Source organism: Ptychodera flava, chromosome 8, assembly GCF_041260155.1.
Source record: "Ptychodera flava strain L36383 chromosome 8, AS_Pfla_20210202, whole genome shotgun sequence".
Classification (NCBI taxonomy): domain Eukaryota; kingdom Metazoa; phylum Hemichordata; class Enteropneusta; family Ptychoderidae; genus Ptychodera; species Ptychodera flava.
The window spans coordinates 21,262,696-21,280,094 of record NC_091935.1 but is presented as its reverse complement, the minus strand read 5'-3'; the positions used below and the strand labels follow the sequence as shown (position 1 = coordinate 21,280,094).

The 17,399-nt window shown below is 36.3% G+C and overlaps 1 protein-coding gene across 1 annotated transcript; it reads right to left on the bottom strand.

The window, feature by feature from the left end:
• Positions 1–747: 747 nt before the first annotated feature.
• On the bottom strand, positions 748–4,032 carry LOC139137913 (TNF receptor-associated factor 2-like). Its single transcript, XM_070706164.1, has 3 exons — positions 3,458–4,032; positions 2,696–2,956; positions 748–1,678 (listed from the first exon to the last, which is right to left on the bottom strand). Exons 1-2 carry the CDS (start codon positions 3,929–3,931, stop codon positions 2,726–2,728), a joined length of 705 nt encoding a protein of 234 aa, XP_070562265.1. The 5' UTR covers positions 3,932–4,032; the 3' UTR covers positions 748–1,678; positions 2,696–2,725.
• Positions 4,033–17,399: the final 13,367 nt, after the last annotated feature.

The window sequence follows — 17,399 nt, the reverse complement described above, 5'->3', positions numbered from 1 at the left end:
ATTTGGCACATTCCTGCCAAGGCACATTCCTCTCGATTCTTTTATCGACTGGCAATAAAGATTATTATTATCATCATTATTATTATTTGACTTGTCAACACTGCCAGTCTGGAGTACTGTTATTACAGACAATATCAGGGCTGAGCAAAGCCATAGGCTTCAGCCTGTGGTCTAGTAGTTTATAATGGCTAGACGAGTAATTTTTTTGCTTTTGCTGGAAAGTGAAGGTGGGTTACTGATTTTATTTAGTTACTAGACCATTGGCTAATCAATCAAAAGATGATTTGCTCATCCTGGATATAGATTACAGTTACACCTGTAACTGTAATCACACAAAAATCCATCCACAACACTACACATGTTGTATTTGTCAAGCTTTCCAGAAAATACCTAGCAAATATACACTGATCGAAATCCCTGAAATTATCCAAATTTACCGGTACATTTACTGGGTCTTTAAAATTCATCTTTTACATGCTGGAGCAATTTTGCAATGTGTAAGCTGGCAGAAAATAGCTCTTTAAAAAAAACTCAGCACATCAGAAGAAAATTTAAAATCCTCAGAAGCAGATTATTTACATGTAAATCTAACAATTATAACATCCTTGTTATACCCTATTTTTCTATACTAAATACACAACGGGTATTAAATATTACCATTAATACTGTATGGATGACAAAAGCCCTTTGCCGTCTATGTATGTGTCATTCAGCCAAGTGGTACTATCTTTGTAAACAAGGCTTCGTGTTAAAGTAGAACGCACCTCAGGAACAGAAATTCGGGACTTCAAATTTTATCAGTTTTCTTCTGACCTACCACTTGTGGGGGCTCATTTTGAAGCTCTCGGCGAACGAAAAGTTTTCACCATCTTAGTTTTTCGAAAATCGAAAATTTTATTTTTTCCCATAGAGTTAATACAGGGATGGCGGCCATTTTGGATTTCAAATATCGAGAAATCGAAAGTTATTTGTCTCTCTAGTACCAAAGTTTGCACAGTGACCCCTGATTTTTATTCTTGCTTTGGTAAGAGAATGGTTGAAAGTTTCACTGAGGTAAGTTTGAGCAAAAGTTTAAGTCTTTCACTTTCAAGGTGCATATTACCTTAATGGAAAGGAGTATCTGGTAACCAACTTCAGGTATGTCACTGGATGGATCAACCAATTCTTATATTGAGTGTTGAGAATTTGTTACTAATGGCCATGCTGTTAATGAATTCCTAAAATGCGTTGCAGTGGCATGGGGACTTTTGAAATTCATGTAACTCAGTAGAGGGAAGTAATTTCTCACTTGAGGAGTATGGCATGTACATATGGCAAGGGGCTGTGAGCCTCATAGCGAATAATTGAAAACAATATCTGGGCACCTTATGTTTAAGCAGCATTTTCTCCACTTTGTAAATAACTTACAGTACAGAATTTTGTGTAATTTTTTGTATCAGTAAATGCACATAGGTAAATCTAAATACTTGTGGCTCAGTCTCCTGGATGAGTAAACTGTCATTGCATGATTCTGCAGTTAATTTTTGCCAATAACTACTGCTGCTAAGCTGTGATGATGGCAAGAGGACAGGGCATCCTGAATCCATCTCTGGCAATGGACGTTGGCAGGAACTGGTTGTATACAGTCAAGATGGAAGGCACTGATGATATGCTTGTGATATGCTTGGCCATGGTTGTTCTGGAAAATGAAACAACAGTAGAGCGATACGAGTTAGAGTGATCCAACTATAAAGCGGAAATCTGGTGTCACTGTTGTGTTCACCGGCAGTTTTGTCTGAGAATATCATGAGATATGCACTCTATGGACTAAATGACGCTTTGAGTCATCAGGTGTTTGTACTTTGCTGTAGTGGCCCAGTGCATTCAGATGTAACTAATTCAAATACTTAAAAAGAATAAATTCTACAATTGAAGAGAAGGGCACCAATATACTCATTGTCAAGAACCGTCAAAGAAACTTCAAATAAATTACTTTTAGTGCTTGCATTCGTATACCTGGCCATGGTCACTCCACGTTGAGTGACCATGACCTGCCCACTGAAAACACTAACAGTCACCACAAGCAAGACGTTTGATCATCAAATACCATCATTTGTACTCAGAAATGGTATATGAATACAATTTTTTTCAAAACAAAGTGGCAATTAATTTGACGGGCATTCACGGTACAATACCAATATATCACACTGTGCAAGCATATATTCACAGTAAAACAAGAATTAAAGTTTAAGAAAAGCTCTTGGTCTACATTACAACAGTCTGAGCTTGGCCTGTAGCAATCCTTTTGAATTCTTTTGAATGCTTTCTTTTTACCCATGTTCTTCCTGTCAATAATACATTAGTAATTGTATAACTGTTGAAACTTGTCTGGTATACACACATTATCTATATGCCTGGGATCAACTCTTGAGTTGATCAGATGCATATAGGAAGGATCTCTCATTAAAGACAATTATGCAAAGCAACAGATTTCAGCAAATATAGTCCTTTGTTTGGGCTGTAATATACCGGTATATTATACCAGAATATTGATGGCGCAAACACTGCGATCTGATTGGTCGAGATGTGGAAATATTTCAATCCGTGAGAGTGTGTGTACTTTGCTCATGTTACCCAATTCATAAAGCAACTTGACTTGAAAGTAGGTTGCAAATGCAAGCAGAAATAAAATACAAAGTGGTAAACTAATACATACACAAAACTTCACATCTCAACAATTGGTTCCTTATGCAAGATCTGATGTGTCCACGATTACTTTGATGAACATGACATCATCTTTGACGTAGGCATGATGGGGGCTGTCAACTTGAGATATTGGCATGAACAGAGGACATCCATAAGCAATATTCATGTCAGAGGTCGGCCGCTTAAATGAACTTGAAGTAGGATCAGGACTGAAGGCATCAGTGATACCGGTATGTTCATGGTTGTTCTGGTCAAGTACAATGAAAGTTACCTACAAGTAAAACAATGTGACAGAAATGTGATTGCCAGATTACAAACTACGGTGATCCATTCACAATATTCTGCTCAGTGTTGTTTCAAATGAGAAGTAACTTATTTTCCTCTATCCATTTAAATCCTGCTGAAGTGAGCAGTTGTCAAGTATCTATTTACTAAATGAACGCTATTACAGTTGCATGTTTAGATACCTCAATGAAGTAATTTGTAATTCTGTATTTTTCATTTCACTTGTCTACTTCACATTCCTACTGATATGTACACTGTATGGAAATGCCTTGTAATTGTCCAGTGATCACATCATGATTAATGTTTGATAGAGCTGTTATTCTTGGTTAACTGTCTTTTAAAGAGGTCTAAAATGACTCACTGAATACTGTATTCACCATGTTCCAGAGACATGCCCATGAATCTTTATGTGAATACAAAAGAGCTTTCAACATGTAAAATTATACGACTGTATGACAAAGAAGGGTTATGACTAAAATCTACATACCTTTTGCTTGAAAGGCCATCTCAGCAGGGCATCATCAGGACCCTTCATGACGACAAAAAACAAAGAGATGTGGTTTCCTTTACCCATACCATCACCATTCAGATAGATCCTGGAACACATCTTGTAACCATGGCGACTTGTGAAGAAGTAAGGGGAGTACACTGATGTGGTTCTTCCAGAGAGTGCATCTTGTTGTTTCTTGGTGAAGTCTGTGATCTTCCAGACAAGGACACCATCGTAGGAAGCCTGCTCCAATGCTTGGATACGCAGGTCTTGTTCTGCCAAGGCTACATCCTTCAGTGCTATGATTCGGTCCTTGGCTTTGACCTTTCTCTCCATTGCCTCAATCAGCTCCCTGTCCTTCTCCTGTTTTTCCTCCATCCCCTTCAGTTCTTCTGTCATCTGTCTGGAGACTTGTAGCATCTGTTGTGCTCCAAGTAACCTACTAGTGACCATGTCATCCATCTTGCTCATTTTGTTCCCCACATCTTTCTCGAACTTTCCACGCACCTTGTCTGAAGAAATTCTACTATGTTCTTGGATGATGTGTCCCTGAAACAAAGACCTTTGCTGTTAAATAAGTAATATAAAACAATTTAAATTAGCTGCTAGTGGGTTCTGGCCAACAAAGCACTTTGATCTTGGTTTATGTTGGCAGATCTTTGAATTAGCTACATTTCAATGATCTAATTATTGACTTACCCTAAATTAGCTAAAAGGCATGCCAGCAATTTTCATGGCTGAACAATATGCTCAGCTACAAATGCTAAAAGAGGCACCGTTGCAAATGTTGATGGCATTATACAGGTTCATTAATCATTTCAGAGTGCATGCACATGCTTATGCAACACCTACCAATTTTGTTTTTTACTTTACAAACTCTCTTCTTTTGATCTAAGAATCAAAGCAAATTGTACATGAAAGAAACTTGCATAATGGAAAGCAAAATGTCTGCGTGCAGATGCAGTATAATCACTTTCCTTACATATCACACTTTCAAAGCATTTAGTATGCCCTGCTAGTCAAAGTCTATCATGTTTAAGTAGTAAAAAAAATTTAGAAAGCATTTAAGAAGTGCGAATGAAAGCAAGTAATTGTCTGTGAAAGTGTCAATGCATGAATTGTAATGGTTTTTCTTGTCTTTTTCCAAGTTTTGATTGTGTTTCTGGAGAAGTTATACTCGCCTTTCTGAGGAAGTTGATCAGTGTGCCCTCTAACAAACTTGCATTTCTCGAAACTTAGTAGCATCACTTTGAGGAATTGTGGAAAATTCTTTGCATCATCCTGTATCTTTACAACATGTATGATCCAAAAAATGTGCTTGTGTCATAGATAAATTGTATGCGTTGTGGTGGGTCATATTGGCTTAAATAGAGGGCACACTAATGGTGATATGTGACCTGTAGAGGGGGCAATAACTGACTCTTGCCCTTGGAACATCTAGCATCACATTGGGTTAACATGTTTCTTCCAAATATATTTTTTCTGTTATGGTTACCATATTCTTGCATTGGGAATCTTTTGCTCTAGGTAGAGGAATTGTATTAGCCTTTTAACCCTTTGAGCGCAAAAGTGTATTTTTGTCCCCTATATAAAATATAGCCCTGTCAATTTTGTGTGATGTCCATTTTGTCCAAAATTATCAAAAAGTTACAGAAAAATCATAAAAATTGGTAAAATTTTGCATTAAAATTTTGGAGGGAGAAAATTGCAGCGCTCAAAGGATTAACTACAGGTAGATGCTTTATGCCTCAGAGAGCAGAAATAAATGCCACATGCTCTAGATTTGTAGACATTTATGGATACCCGGCACATTTTTGTTGTTGTGTGTACACAGCTAGAATGTGTTTCTTAAAGACTGCAGCACAGGAGTCAAAACAAGTTTTTTAAATAATGGTTTTTTCTTATCTACTTCCCAGTTATAATATTTTAGTACATATCTGATCTTTAATCATATTGTTGAAAAACACCAACAATAATACGATGTCGCTCACATTTTATCGGAATTGGTACATACTAGTATGGGTACCAAAGATCAACAATGAATGTTGTTTCTATCTGTTCAGTGCAGAAAATTCTACGTTGATGTTATGACATTATTTCTACACAGTGCAACCAGAAAAAAAATGACAAAAGCAAATAAGGTCTGCAACTTAGGTACTGGAGGTCAATTTTAGAAACATGCGTATTAACTTTTATAGCAATGGGACAAGCAGATCCTACATACATTAATTAAGCAAACGTGAATAAAAAAATCGGCCAGAGAAGGCTTGACAAAAAGAAAACATGGGAGATTGGGGAAAAAATAATGTACAAAGATCATGTAAAAAAAATTATTGCCACCTCATCAATCTTCTACAGCAACACCCCACCCCCCCCCCCATCACCTGTTCATGCATGCGGTGACGCACAGCATGTGAACTTGCAGCAACCACGAATCTATACTAGCAAATTTCATCATGATCATACAGCCAAAATTGAATCGTTTCAGATATGTTGGTATCGGTGCAGGATGTTCATTTTGCTGGCACTCGTTCTCATTGTTGTTATCGTTGTATTGATGCGGAGGACACGAAGGTGCTGAAATTGCGAGAAATTTACGAGAAATGGACACTTTCTCGCTTTTGCGAGAAGTAAGCGAGAATACATAACTTTCTCACAATAACTTAGCGAGAATTTAATTTTCTCGCAACCAGCTGGCGAGAACTGTGTTTTCTCGCTCAGCATCTGCGAGAAACTGAATTCTCGCAATCAGTCAGCGAGAAATTTGTTTTCTCGCTTTGCATCTGCGAGAAATTGTATTTTCTGTGTAAGCATTTCACAAATATTTCACAATTTCTCGCAGATGCAGAGCGATAAAATAGTTCTCGCTGATTGATTGCGAGAATTCAGTTTCTCGCAGATGCATGCGAGAAAGCACAGTTCTGGCAGCTTGATTGCAAGAAAGTACGTTTCTCACTTACTTCTCGCAATACAGCGAGAAAGTGTCCATTCTCGCAAATTTCTGTACTAGTGAATTCGTGTGTTTTTGATATTGACAGACATACTGTACGTACGTACACACATACCGGTACTACAGACACCACCGACTTCAGCTTATACAATAATCTCACAATGGTATACCAAATGTGAGCTGAAATGACAAACGGGGAGGTCACACAAATCATGATTGACCATGGCCTCTATTTTGACCATAAGGGAGAGCCACATGGGTTGTGCACACGTCGTACACAGGTGAGCATTGCACAGTGTACAGGTGATATGATAAACAAGTGACATATATCACACAGCTTGTAAAAAAAATGATTTGAAAGAAAGTGATCACACACATGACACAAAATTAAATATTCATGCTATAAATGTTTGTGAAGAAACAATCAAAGAAGTGCACATAAGTACATGTACAACAATGCCACTATGGTTTGACAGGAGGGAACTTACAAATTTTGTGATGTGGGAGTGGGACCACAGTTGGATTTTCCAGCTGCAAGATGAAATCCTATTGTTATATGCATGCATATCAAAATGGTAGCTAAAAATGAACCTTTTCTTTCTCATTGAGAGTGTTTTTCTGTTGCAGCTGAGTAGTAGTACAGGTATCTGACACTTTGATATACTCGGCATATTTAAACATTGTCATCCTATGTAATAGACAACAAAAAAATGTACCCAGTTTGACTTCCATAAATTGCACCTGAAAATCAATGTAATAGCTATTGAAACTGAATTCGTGTTCACTTATAATAAATGTCATGTTAGTATTTCAGTAAATCCTGTTAAAAGGGAAGTTCAACAAAGCTGCAACTGATTTTTACATATGTGTCAGCTTTGGGATCGCTTATTCCATAAAAATTATTTTCATCATTTATAACTCCCTCGATTTTATACGAAAACAGATGAAATAGCAGCAGAAGTTGCAGTTTAGGGCTTCATCAACTGATGCACTTTGAATCATGGGAAAAAACAATGAGTTTGGTGCTTTCGTCATGTGATATGGCAGGGACCATCTTCTGATGGGTATGGCATTATTGTCACTCACTCAAGTTCACATCAGGCTGTTTGTGTTTGCATAGCTATTGTTTATGTTATGCAAATGCTCACAGCCTGGCGTGAATGTCAGTGAGCGGACAATCTCGTACCCAGATACCCATCGGAAGATGGTCCAAGCCTTTTCATGTGATGAAAGCGCCAAGCTCGGCGCTTTCTCATGATTCAAAATACATTAAGCTGATGAAGCCTTACATTGCAACTTCACTATTTTTGTCCATTTTTTGTAAAAAATTACGCAAGTAATAAATCGTGAAAATGTTTTTCCAGAATAAGCAACCCCAAAACTAGCACCTGTAAAAATCAGCCTTGGAGTACTTCCCCTTTAAAACTGGAATGGCAGCTAAACCATTAAAACAAATCTGAATGCAGTTTTCCTAGAGATCTATCCACCATAAATGAAAGAATCTAGGAGCCTGAAAAGAAGACATAAGCCGATGATAACCCAAATATGTACCTCATAATCTGAAAATCTTCCTCTCCAGTCACATTTGTAACATCGCACTTTGAGGTGACTCAGATCACGTCTGGCAGCATTATCTGGCATAAACTGCAGGACAAGAACATGATCATTGACCGCATTATGTATGCATACCTTGTACATTTCAGACCATTATAGAAAGTGTTCTCAACAAAAAGGTGTCCTCAGTGCACAGGTGAAATTATGATAAAAGACTTGTCACTAGGCTTACAATCTGATAGTGAGAAGTCCTTGTGAGAAGAAACCGAAGATTTTGGGGCCCATGCTACCCTCTGTATGATTCAACATTGCTTCAGGGGATACAGTACCGGTTTGTATTTGTTAACCCTTTGAGTGCTGTAATTTTTCCCACCAAAATTTTAGTACAACATTTTACCATTTTTTATGAATTTTCCTCTAATTTTTATGATAATTTTGAACACAATGGACATGACATTTCATTGGCTACAGTTTTTTATTAAAAAATTGGCAAAAATCTGAAAAAAAAAATTGACTGGGGTATATTTTGTAAAGGTAACAAAAACTGACTTTGGTGCTCAGAGGGTTTATTGGGTCAAACCCAGAATTCAAGTGACCCACGTGAGTGATACATGCAAACAAAAGAATGTGCACTATAAAGGCATTTGGAAATACATGTATGTGTATTTCTTCATGAGTTTGTACACATTGGTTTGTTTGTACTGCCATCACATAATCACTCTGGCAGTTATACAGTCATAAAATGCTTTTATTACTAATTTTAATGCTGGAAATTTTCGGCTCTTTGCAGAATTTCCAGTACCATATCTCTTGACCTCCCAAAAAATTCTGATCATGGTTTAATTGTCAAACAACACTGAAAGATGCATACGGAGTCAAAATCATTGGTTGATGGCAAGATTATTGCAGTTGATTTTCCTTTTGCAGAGCGAGCTACCCGGTAACATGTACCATGCTTGCAACAGCATCAACAGCTATATGAATTGAACATACATGTACATATACTAAATGACACAAAACATTTAAAGTTCCTGAATTCATTTGTAATTGGCAATCATGACATCTACATGTACATGTACATGTGTGCGAGAGCAAAACAACTTGTACCCCACAGTAAAATTATGTGTTTGTTTCAAACAGTGAAACTCCTAAGTCAAATGATACGAGTTGTACGGTAATATAGCATTGACATTGACAATGATAGCCGAAGGGTTATAATTGTAAACTTCCTAAAGGTCAGGTACTTTTTCCTTCTGATTTATGATAAAAACATGAACAATAGAGTTTGCTTGATATCCGCTGCAGAATTTATAGAAAACTATAAGATCTCACGAACAACACTTTGGTACATGCCTTCTATTTATATGTGTCTTATGATATTGATGATACCTTTGCTCAAATGCATGTACATAACCATTACTTGACGTATGAAATACATGTACTAGCTACCACCACTACAATAATTTCACGGTACAGTGTATATATGCAAGTAATTCTTGACAATGTACATGTAACAAAGTATTGATATACCATACAAGAGCAATGGAAAATTTACCTGAGCTGGTGTTATACATGTACAATTATAACTGTCATCATCTTCTACCTGACGTGGACACTGATGGACCTGTGACCTGGATGGAAAGAAGTAGTGATTAAAAAATTACACATCTCAGAGAACACTGTCTTTGAGGTAACACTACCTAAATATTTAAAGGTCCGAACTGTTGCTCAAACTTTGCTCGGGGAAAGTTGAAACAGGAACATTAATCAGCCAATTTGCTTTATTTGCTCTGTTTTTTCCTGTAAAATATCATAACCGTGTGGCTTTCATCGACTCCCACTTGCTTGTTGTTGAGTTTCACAGTGCGACTAAAACCAACAAGTGATTCTACTTGTGACAGTATCAGCTTTCTGAGTTCAAAGACAAGGTCATATAGCTGACAATTAAGCCCAGCTCTTTTGAGGGCTTTGCAAAAAAAAAGGGCTGCAACTATACAGTCCTGAGACTACACAAACATCATCCAAAAATGCAAGCAATTCCATCTAAAAAAGTGTATTTTTCAAGTTTTGGTACCGATTCTGATATAGGAAATCTGTTAACCGATCAATCCTGTTTGTCAACTTTGAGGTGGTTGCTGTCACTGTCATATCATGTCAATGCTGAGGAATGCCTCCGTTGTAGGGAGCTTGCCGATTACGCACGAATCACTGTCGCCAAAAATTTACATCAACATTTGTGGACAAAGCAGTTCCCCTAAATGAAATATACACTTACAGTACTTACGAAAATATGGCTAGAAATCAGAGCAAGCTATGCCAGAATTGTATTGTTGTACGGTTGATAGCAATTGTATTGTTGATAGGAATCACAAAACCCGACAGTCAGTGGCTGCATGATGAAATGTATGTCTGATTGTTTGAACCTAATCAAAGATGAAAACCTGTCATCGCGGAAGCAGACCAAAAAACAACACAAGCAAAGTGTAATTTCCAACTGGCTAGGATGATGATCATTAACATCATCTTGATGCATGCATACTTATTACCGAGAAGACCATGGTATACATCTACCAAATGTCCAATCTGATAAGCCTAATAAAAGATGAGCTCACATGGCTTCACAGAAACCAATCTTTGACTTTAGTGAAAATCTTTCATGGATGAAAAATCTGACAACTTCAGATTGTTGCTTGCATATCAAAATTGCAGAAGTGACTACACTAAGCATTCACCACAACGCCACAAAATCTCTGTGATGGCAAGATGTTTTAATGGTGTAAATCAATGATCACTATGGGCAAAAAGGTAATCATTTTGTTCACTCAAAGCGCACCGACTTTTTCGCCACACACACGTCGAGTAAGCACACAGAGAGCTAAATCTGTCTTCTCAGCAATGTTGAAAATTTCGCCGAATTTCCTAACCGCACAGCTAAATATGAAACTGATACAATGTTTGCTGTCGTCACTACATGTAGTAACCAGCTGTAAGCGCTGTCTGGCTGGGGGTGCTGTACTGATCGAATGTTTCAAAGCCCATTTTCACAGAGTGGCCGATTACTGAGACATCAAACTTCCTAAAAACATTATTGATTAAATATTTAAACGTGCACTTTGTAAAATAATAAAGGATTTGTGAAAAAACCTTTGCCCAGCCAACTTATTTGTGCACTTGCTGACCTGACATCTGGAAATGTCTGCACTGTGTAAACAGGTCAAATGGTCCAGTGTATTGTAATGCCGAGACTGCTTCAAGCTTGTGCTTTAGCAGCTGATTATATGTCACTTCTGCTAGTTTTCACTTGTGTGAAGCTTAGTAGCCAGAGAATTAAAGTGAATAAGACCGATGCAGTGGTATATCTTTGATATCATCATGGTTTTTAATATTTAAGATGAATTTTAAGGTAAAGCCCCACTTTAAATCATTAACTTGAGGCGCATTTTCTACCTTGACGTGTGTTTTGAGTGATCACAGTGTATACATCATTACATGTACCGGTATGTTAACCTTTTGAACCCGGCCTCTGACACAAATGTCCGATGATGTCATAGAGTACCAGGGGGTCAGTACAGTGTGCAAAGGGTTAAAACAGTGCTCTAAATTTGATCTCTGACAGAGTTGACATTCTACGTACATGTAGGAAGTGCTTATTTCATGTATGGTTTGATACATAAAATAACATTGTCTATGCAGAGTCTATCATGATTATAGCTAACAGACTTTACCAGTAAATGCATCTTTGATAGACATGTTCAATGTAATTCATTATTAATAAGCCTGATTGGAACATACACTCTCTGATGGTCACTATTTGGTTTAATGCAGGATGGCCCTCTCCTGGTCTGATTTTAATCTTGTGTAGCCCGGCTAAGACAGCTGGTGTACAGAGGTTTTGCAACACAGTTTGTACAAGCAAGACCATGAGCGCTGCAGTCATGCTGTGGAGGGCACATCACAGTCGGTATCAGATAACATAAGCTGTGTAAGGCTGCGTTGAGAAAAAAATGGTGAGGGGCTGGAAGAATTCAGGGATTCAAAAATTCTGGGGGGAAGTCGAGGGGGAGGGGACTTGAAAGTTTTGCTCTGCGTTTAGGGGAACCTGAAAATATTTTGTTCCCAATATTTTGATGTTGTCTAATGGTTGTAATGTTAGTAATAATTAAACAAAATCTAATTGCATTTTATGACTTTAATCTCGAAAAATCTACAAATATACGAATGCCATTAAATTTTCATAACCAGATATGAACTGAAAATGCTCACGTGTTTCATACAGTTATGTGTAAATTTGAACCTTTGCCACATGTTTGCAACTTCATTGAAAGTGTTATGATCAACATAATGAACAATAATCACCGCCGATTAATTCTCAAAGGTCATGAAGTATACAAATATGTAATTGGCTGAAATAAAAATATTAAAGTTCTTTGACTGCTGTCATTGTATCACCATTTTATATAGCAAGTGTAATTACCGTTGGCCAAGTCCTTCAAGCCATATATGCCGAGCTGTGAAAGCTCATTAGATATGTAAATTAGCTGACATGAAAATGTGAAATGACTTTCGATATTGTTTTAACCAGGTATAATCATCAATGTTGTCATGTTTTGCCAACTTTGACCAGTATATATCCCTAATAAGCAAAGTTCATTGAATATGTAAATTAGGAATTGACTTAAGGAAAAATGCTTAATGATTGTCAATAATGTTGTATCATGGTATCTGCAATATATGTAGCAAGTTTTGTCATCTTTGGTCAAGTCAATTCAGATGTATATCTCTAATTAGGAAAGTTCATTAAACATGCAAATTAGGAATTGGCTGAAGAGAAAATGCTTAACCCTCAGAGCGCTGAATACTTTCTATGGCCATTTCCCTGTGCGCTGAATAAAATAATGACGTAACACAGTAATTGCACTGTCTCATTCATTGATACTTTATTGCAATAAGAATTGGTCCAATCTGGACAATGTATATATGAAATGCAATCTACATTTCATGAGCTGTCCATCTGTGATGTCATAATTGATTAAATATGATAAATACAATGGAATTTTGGGGCTAAAAGTTGGGTTTTTGGTAAAAAATTGTTAAAAAACATATTTTCAGATGCTTTCCTGAAATAATCTGTAAAAAATGGCATTCACATGGCAAAATTTCATTCATGGCACCGGCATGTCATATTGCATTGTTTAGAAATTGATATTTACACAAAAAAGTGGTATAAACAAGTAAACAAAAACAAGTAAACAATCAAATGGCCAAGCCAAGTATCCATAGCAGAATACTACAATAGAGTTACACTGGCCTTGTTATCTACATTGTACTGCAGTAAGAAATGGTCAAAGCTAGGCAATGTCCATATAAAAATACATTCTACATTTCATGAGTTGTTTGTTTGTGATGACATCATTGATGAATTATGACAAATAAATAGGAATTTGGGGCTAAAAAGTGGGTTTTTGGTAAAAAAACATCTAAAAATACATATTTTCATATGTTTTTCTAGAAGAAACTATAAAAGTGGCAATGGAATGGCAAAATTTCATTCATGACACCAGCATGTCATATTGCATTGTTTAGAAATTGATATTTACACAAAAAGTGGTATAAACAAGTAAACAAAAACAAGTAAACAATCAAATGGCCAAGCCAAGTATCCATAGCAGAATACTACAATAGAGTTACACTGGCCTTGTTATCTACATTGTACTGCAGTAAGAAATGGTCAAAGCTAGTCAATGTCCATATAAAAATACATTCTACATTTCATGAGTTGTTTGTTTGTGATCACATCATTGATGAATTATGACAAATAAATAGAAATTTTGGGCTAAAAAGTGGGTTTTTGGTAAAAAAAACATCTAAAAATACATATTTTCATATGTTTTTCTAGAAGAATCTATAAAAGTGGCAATGGAATGGCAAAATTTCATTCATGACACAAGCATGTCATATTGCATTGTTTAGAAATTGATATTTACACAAAAAAGTGGTATAAACAAGTAAACAAAAACAAGTAAACAATCAAATGGCCAAGCCAAGTATCCATAGCAGAATACTACAATTGAGTTACACTGGCCTTGTTATCTACATTGTACTGCAGTAAGAAATGGTCAAAGCTAGTCAATGTCCATATAAAAATACATTCTACATTTCATGAGTTGTTTGTTTGTGATGACATCATTGATGAATTATGACAAATAAATAGAAATTTTGGGCTAAAAAGTGGGTTTTTGGTAAAAAAACATCTAAAAATACATATTTTCATATGTTTTTCTAGAAGAATCTATAAAAGTGGCAATGGAATGGCAAAATTTCATTCATGACACAAGCATGTCATATTGCATTGTTTAGAAATTGATATTTACACAAAAAAGTGGTATAAACAAGTAAACAAAAACAAGTAAACAATCAAATGGCCAAGCCAAGTATCCATAGCAGAATACTACAGTAGAGTTACACTGGCCTTGTTATCTACATTGTACTGCAGTAAGAAATGGTCAAAGCTAGGCAATGTCCATATAAAAATACATTCTACATTTCATGAGTTGTTTGTCTGTGATGACATCATTTATGAATTGTGACAAATAAATAGGATTTTGGGGTTAAAAAGTGGGTTTTTGGTAAAAAATATCTAAAAATACATATTTTCATATGTTTTTGTAGAAGAATCTATAAAAAGTGGCATTCACATGGCAAAATTTCATTCATGGCACCAGCATGTCATATTGCATTGTTTAGAAATTGATATTTACACAAAAAAGTGGTATAAACAAGTAAACAAAAACAAGTAAACAAACAAATGGCCAAGCCAAGTATCCATAGCAGAATACTACAATAGAGTTACACTGGCCTTGTTATCTACATTGTACTGCAGTAAGAAATGGTCAAAGCTAGGCAATGTCCATATAAAAATACATTCTACATTCCATGAGTTGTTTGTTTGTGATGACATCATTGATGAATTATGACAAATAAATAGGATTTTGGGCTAAATTGGTTTTGTAAAAAAAATCTAAAAATACATTTTCATACGTTTTTCTGAAGAATCTATAAAAAGTGGCATTCACATGGCAAAATTTCATTCATGGCACCAGCATGTCATATTGCATTGTTTAGAAATTGATATTTACACAAAAAAAGTCGTATAAACAAGTAAACAAAAACAAGTAAACAAACAAATGGCCAAGCCAAGTATCCATAGCAGAATACTACAATAGAGTTACTCTTGCCTTGTTATCTACATTTTACTGCAGTACGAAATATAAAAAATTCATGTGTACACATGTAAATTGAACAAAATCTCACATATAAATTCACACAAACAATGTAAACAAACATTTGTAAATATTCTTGACACATGTGTAAAAAGCTGTCAATACTTTTTCTCAGAATATCTTAAAAAAACCACTTTAGTAATTCAGTTATTGTTTGTCAGAACGGATCAATTTGAAATTCACATCAATCTCATTTTCCTTCTCTGGATATCACTACTTTGAAAAATGTAAATATATTACATTGTAAATAAAAATTGCATTGTAAATAAAAACTGTAAATAAAAATTTTGCAATGAAAAGAGACACGACCCTGGCAGTAAGATGGCAGTGAACTTCGACAACAGAAGTACTGGATGGAAATCAAAAAAAGGTAAGTACATATCTTCTCAATATTATTTACAACTGTTTTACATTCATAATAATAATAACTGTTTTGTATTTTCATGTAAATAAAAGCTGAAGACTTCAACAAGTTGAATTTATAAATTTTCAAGAATAAATATGGGTGAAATTGATTTATCTGATCAGACAGAATTGACAAACAATTTCTTTCAATTTCATTTCATTTTTAGTTGTGAATATCAGTTTGAAATAAGTGATTAACTACTAAACACTATTATCTTTTTTTGCAATCTCAATTGAAAATGTTTTACAAATTTTACAACAACAATGAAATGCTTGAGAACATTCATTCTGGTCCCTAGACAAACATTCATTTGCAATTCTTTGAATTTGAGCACTGAAGATTATTTATTCTTCGCGTGCTTGCTGGTAATTTATGACTGTGTGATACACAGTGTAGCATGGAACCACACATAAAGCCACTTGACAACTACCACACTGGAATGATGTTTCTCTGCGCTGATCTTTTGCAGCACAAACCCTACATACTCGTGTTACACGAGGTTTTTTAGCACCTTCTTTTGGACGGATGCGTTCTAGTGGGTGATCCCTTATGTTACCATTGACTCTATCTGGTCTATCCTGCAGTGACCTTCTACCTCTTACACTGGGCTTTCTGTAATTTTGTGATTCTTTGATCAAATTGTGGGCAAGAGAAGACAAGAATTTGTAGTGTGTCATTTTTTTACACCTTCTAGAGACTCATTTGCACATTTTTTTCATAGAGTGTAAGCATTTGTAACAGCACAGTTGAAAATATAAAAGAATGATTTCTTCCACCATTTCATTGTTTTACGAGGAATACTGAAATATTTCATCAGCTGATCAGATAAATCAACTCCCCCCATATTGTTGTTGTGATCAAGAACACATTCAGGTTTTATTGGGAAATTGCCAGCTCTATCAGGTTTAGTGATATTCACTTTCATCACAGCTCGGTGGAAAGTTGACAACAATGTTACGTCCTTCTTATCATGCCACTTCAGCGCTAACAAATTGTCACGACGCCGGAAGACAGATTCCCCTGGCTTTAGCTTTGGTTTCAGACCGTCTGGCATTTCTGCTAGATTTGTACGGACAGTTCCACAAGCCATAGTACCTTCAGCAAGAAGTGTATCCATGAGGTCAGAGCTGGTATAATAGTTGTCGGTGTATAATTTATACCCTTTGTTTAGAAGGTCGCATTCCTGCATCAAACCCATGACAACATCTTTCGAGCTGACATGTAGTACGGTACCATCATCGTCGAGAACTTTGCCGGTGTAAAACCTGATACCGGAAGTGTAGCCAGAGACACTCTCACACAGCTTGTACGCTTTGATGCCGAATTTATCAGGTTTGATAGGAATGTAAACCTTAAATCTCAACTTGCCTTTCCATGGTACCATGGCTTCGTCAACTGTGATATGCTGGTGAGGGATGTACACTGTCCTGAACCGGGGTACGACGGAGTCGATAATCGGTCTGACCTTGAAGAGTGGATCGTGACCTGGATGACCGGGTGGAATGTACTGGTTGTTGTCGTTCAGGTGTAGCATTTCCAAAATAATTTCAAACCGGTCTCTGGACATCGTTTCACGGAAGCCAGGAGTCTGGAGGAGCTGGTCTGTGGTCCAATAGCTTTCAATGTCCCGTTTTTCAACCAGTGCCATCATGATACATATGGCGAGAAACACCTTGACGTCGTCAGTGTTGACATCAGACCATTTACGGAAACGGGAATAGTTATCCAGCCTACCTCTATCTCTCAGGA

Bases quoted from the DNA above. Each gene is read 5' to 3' on its own strand.
- LOC139137913 (XM_070706164.1), bottom strand. From the start codon at position 3,931: ATGAGCAAGATGGATGACATGGTCACTAGTAGGTTACTTGGAGCACAA. The intron at 2,957-3,457 runs GTATGTAGATTT...TTTTACTTGTAG, and splicing joins GATGGCCTTTCAAGCAAAAG to GTAACTTTCATTGTACTTGA.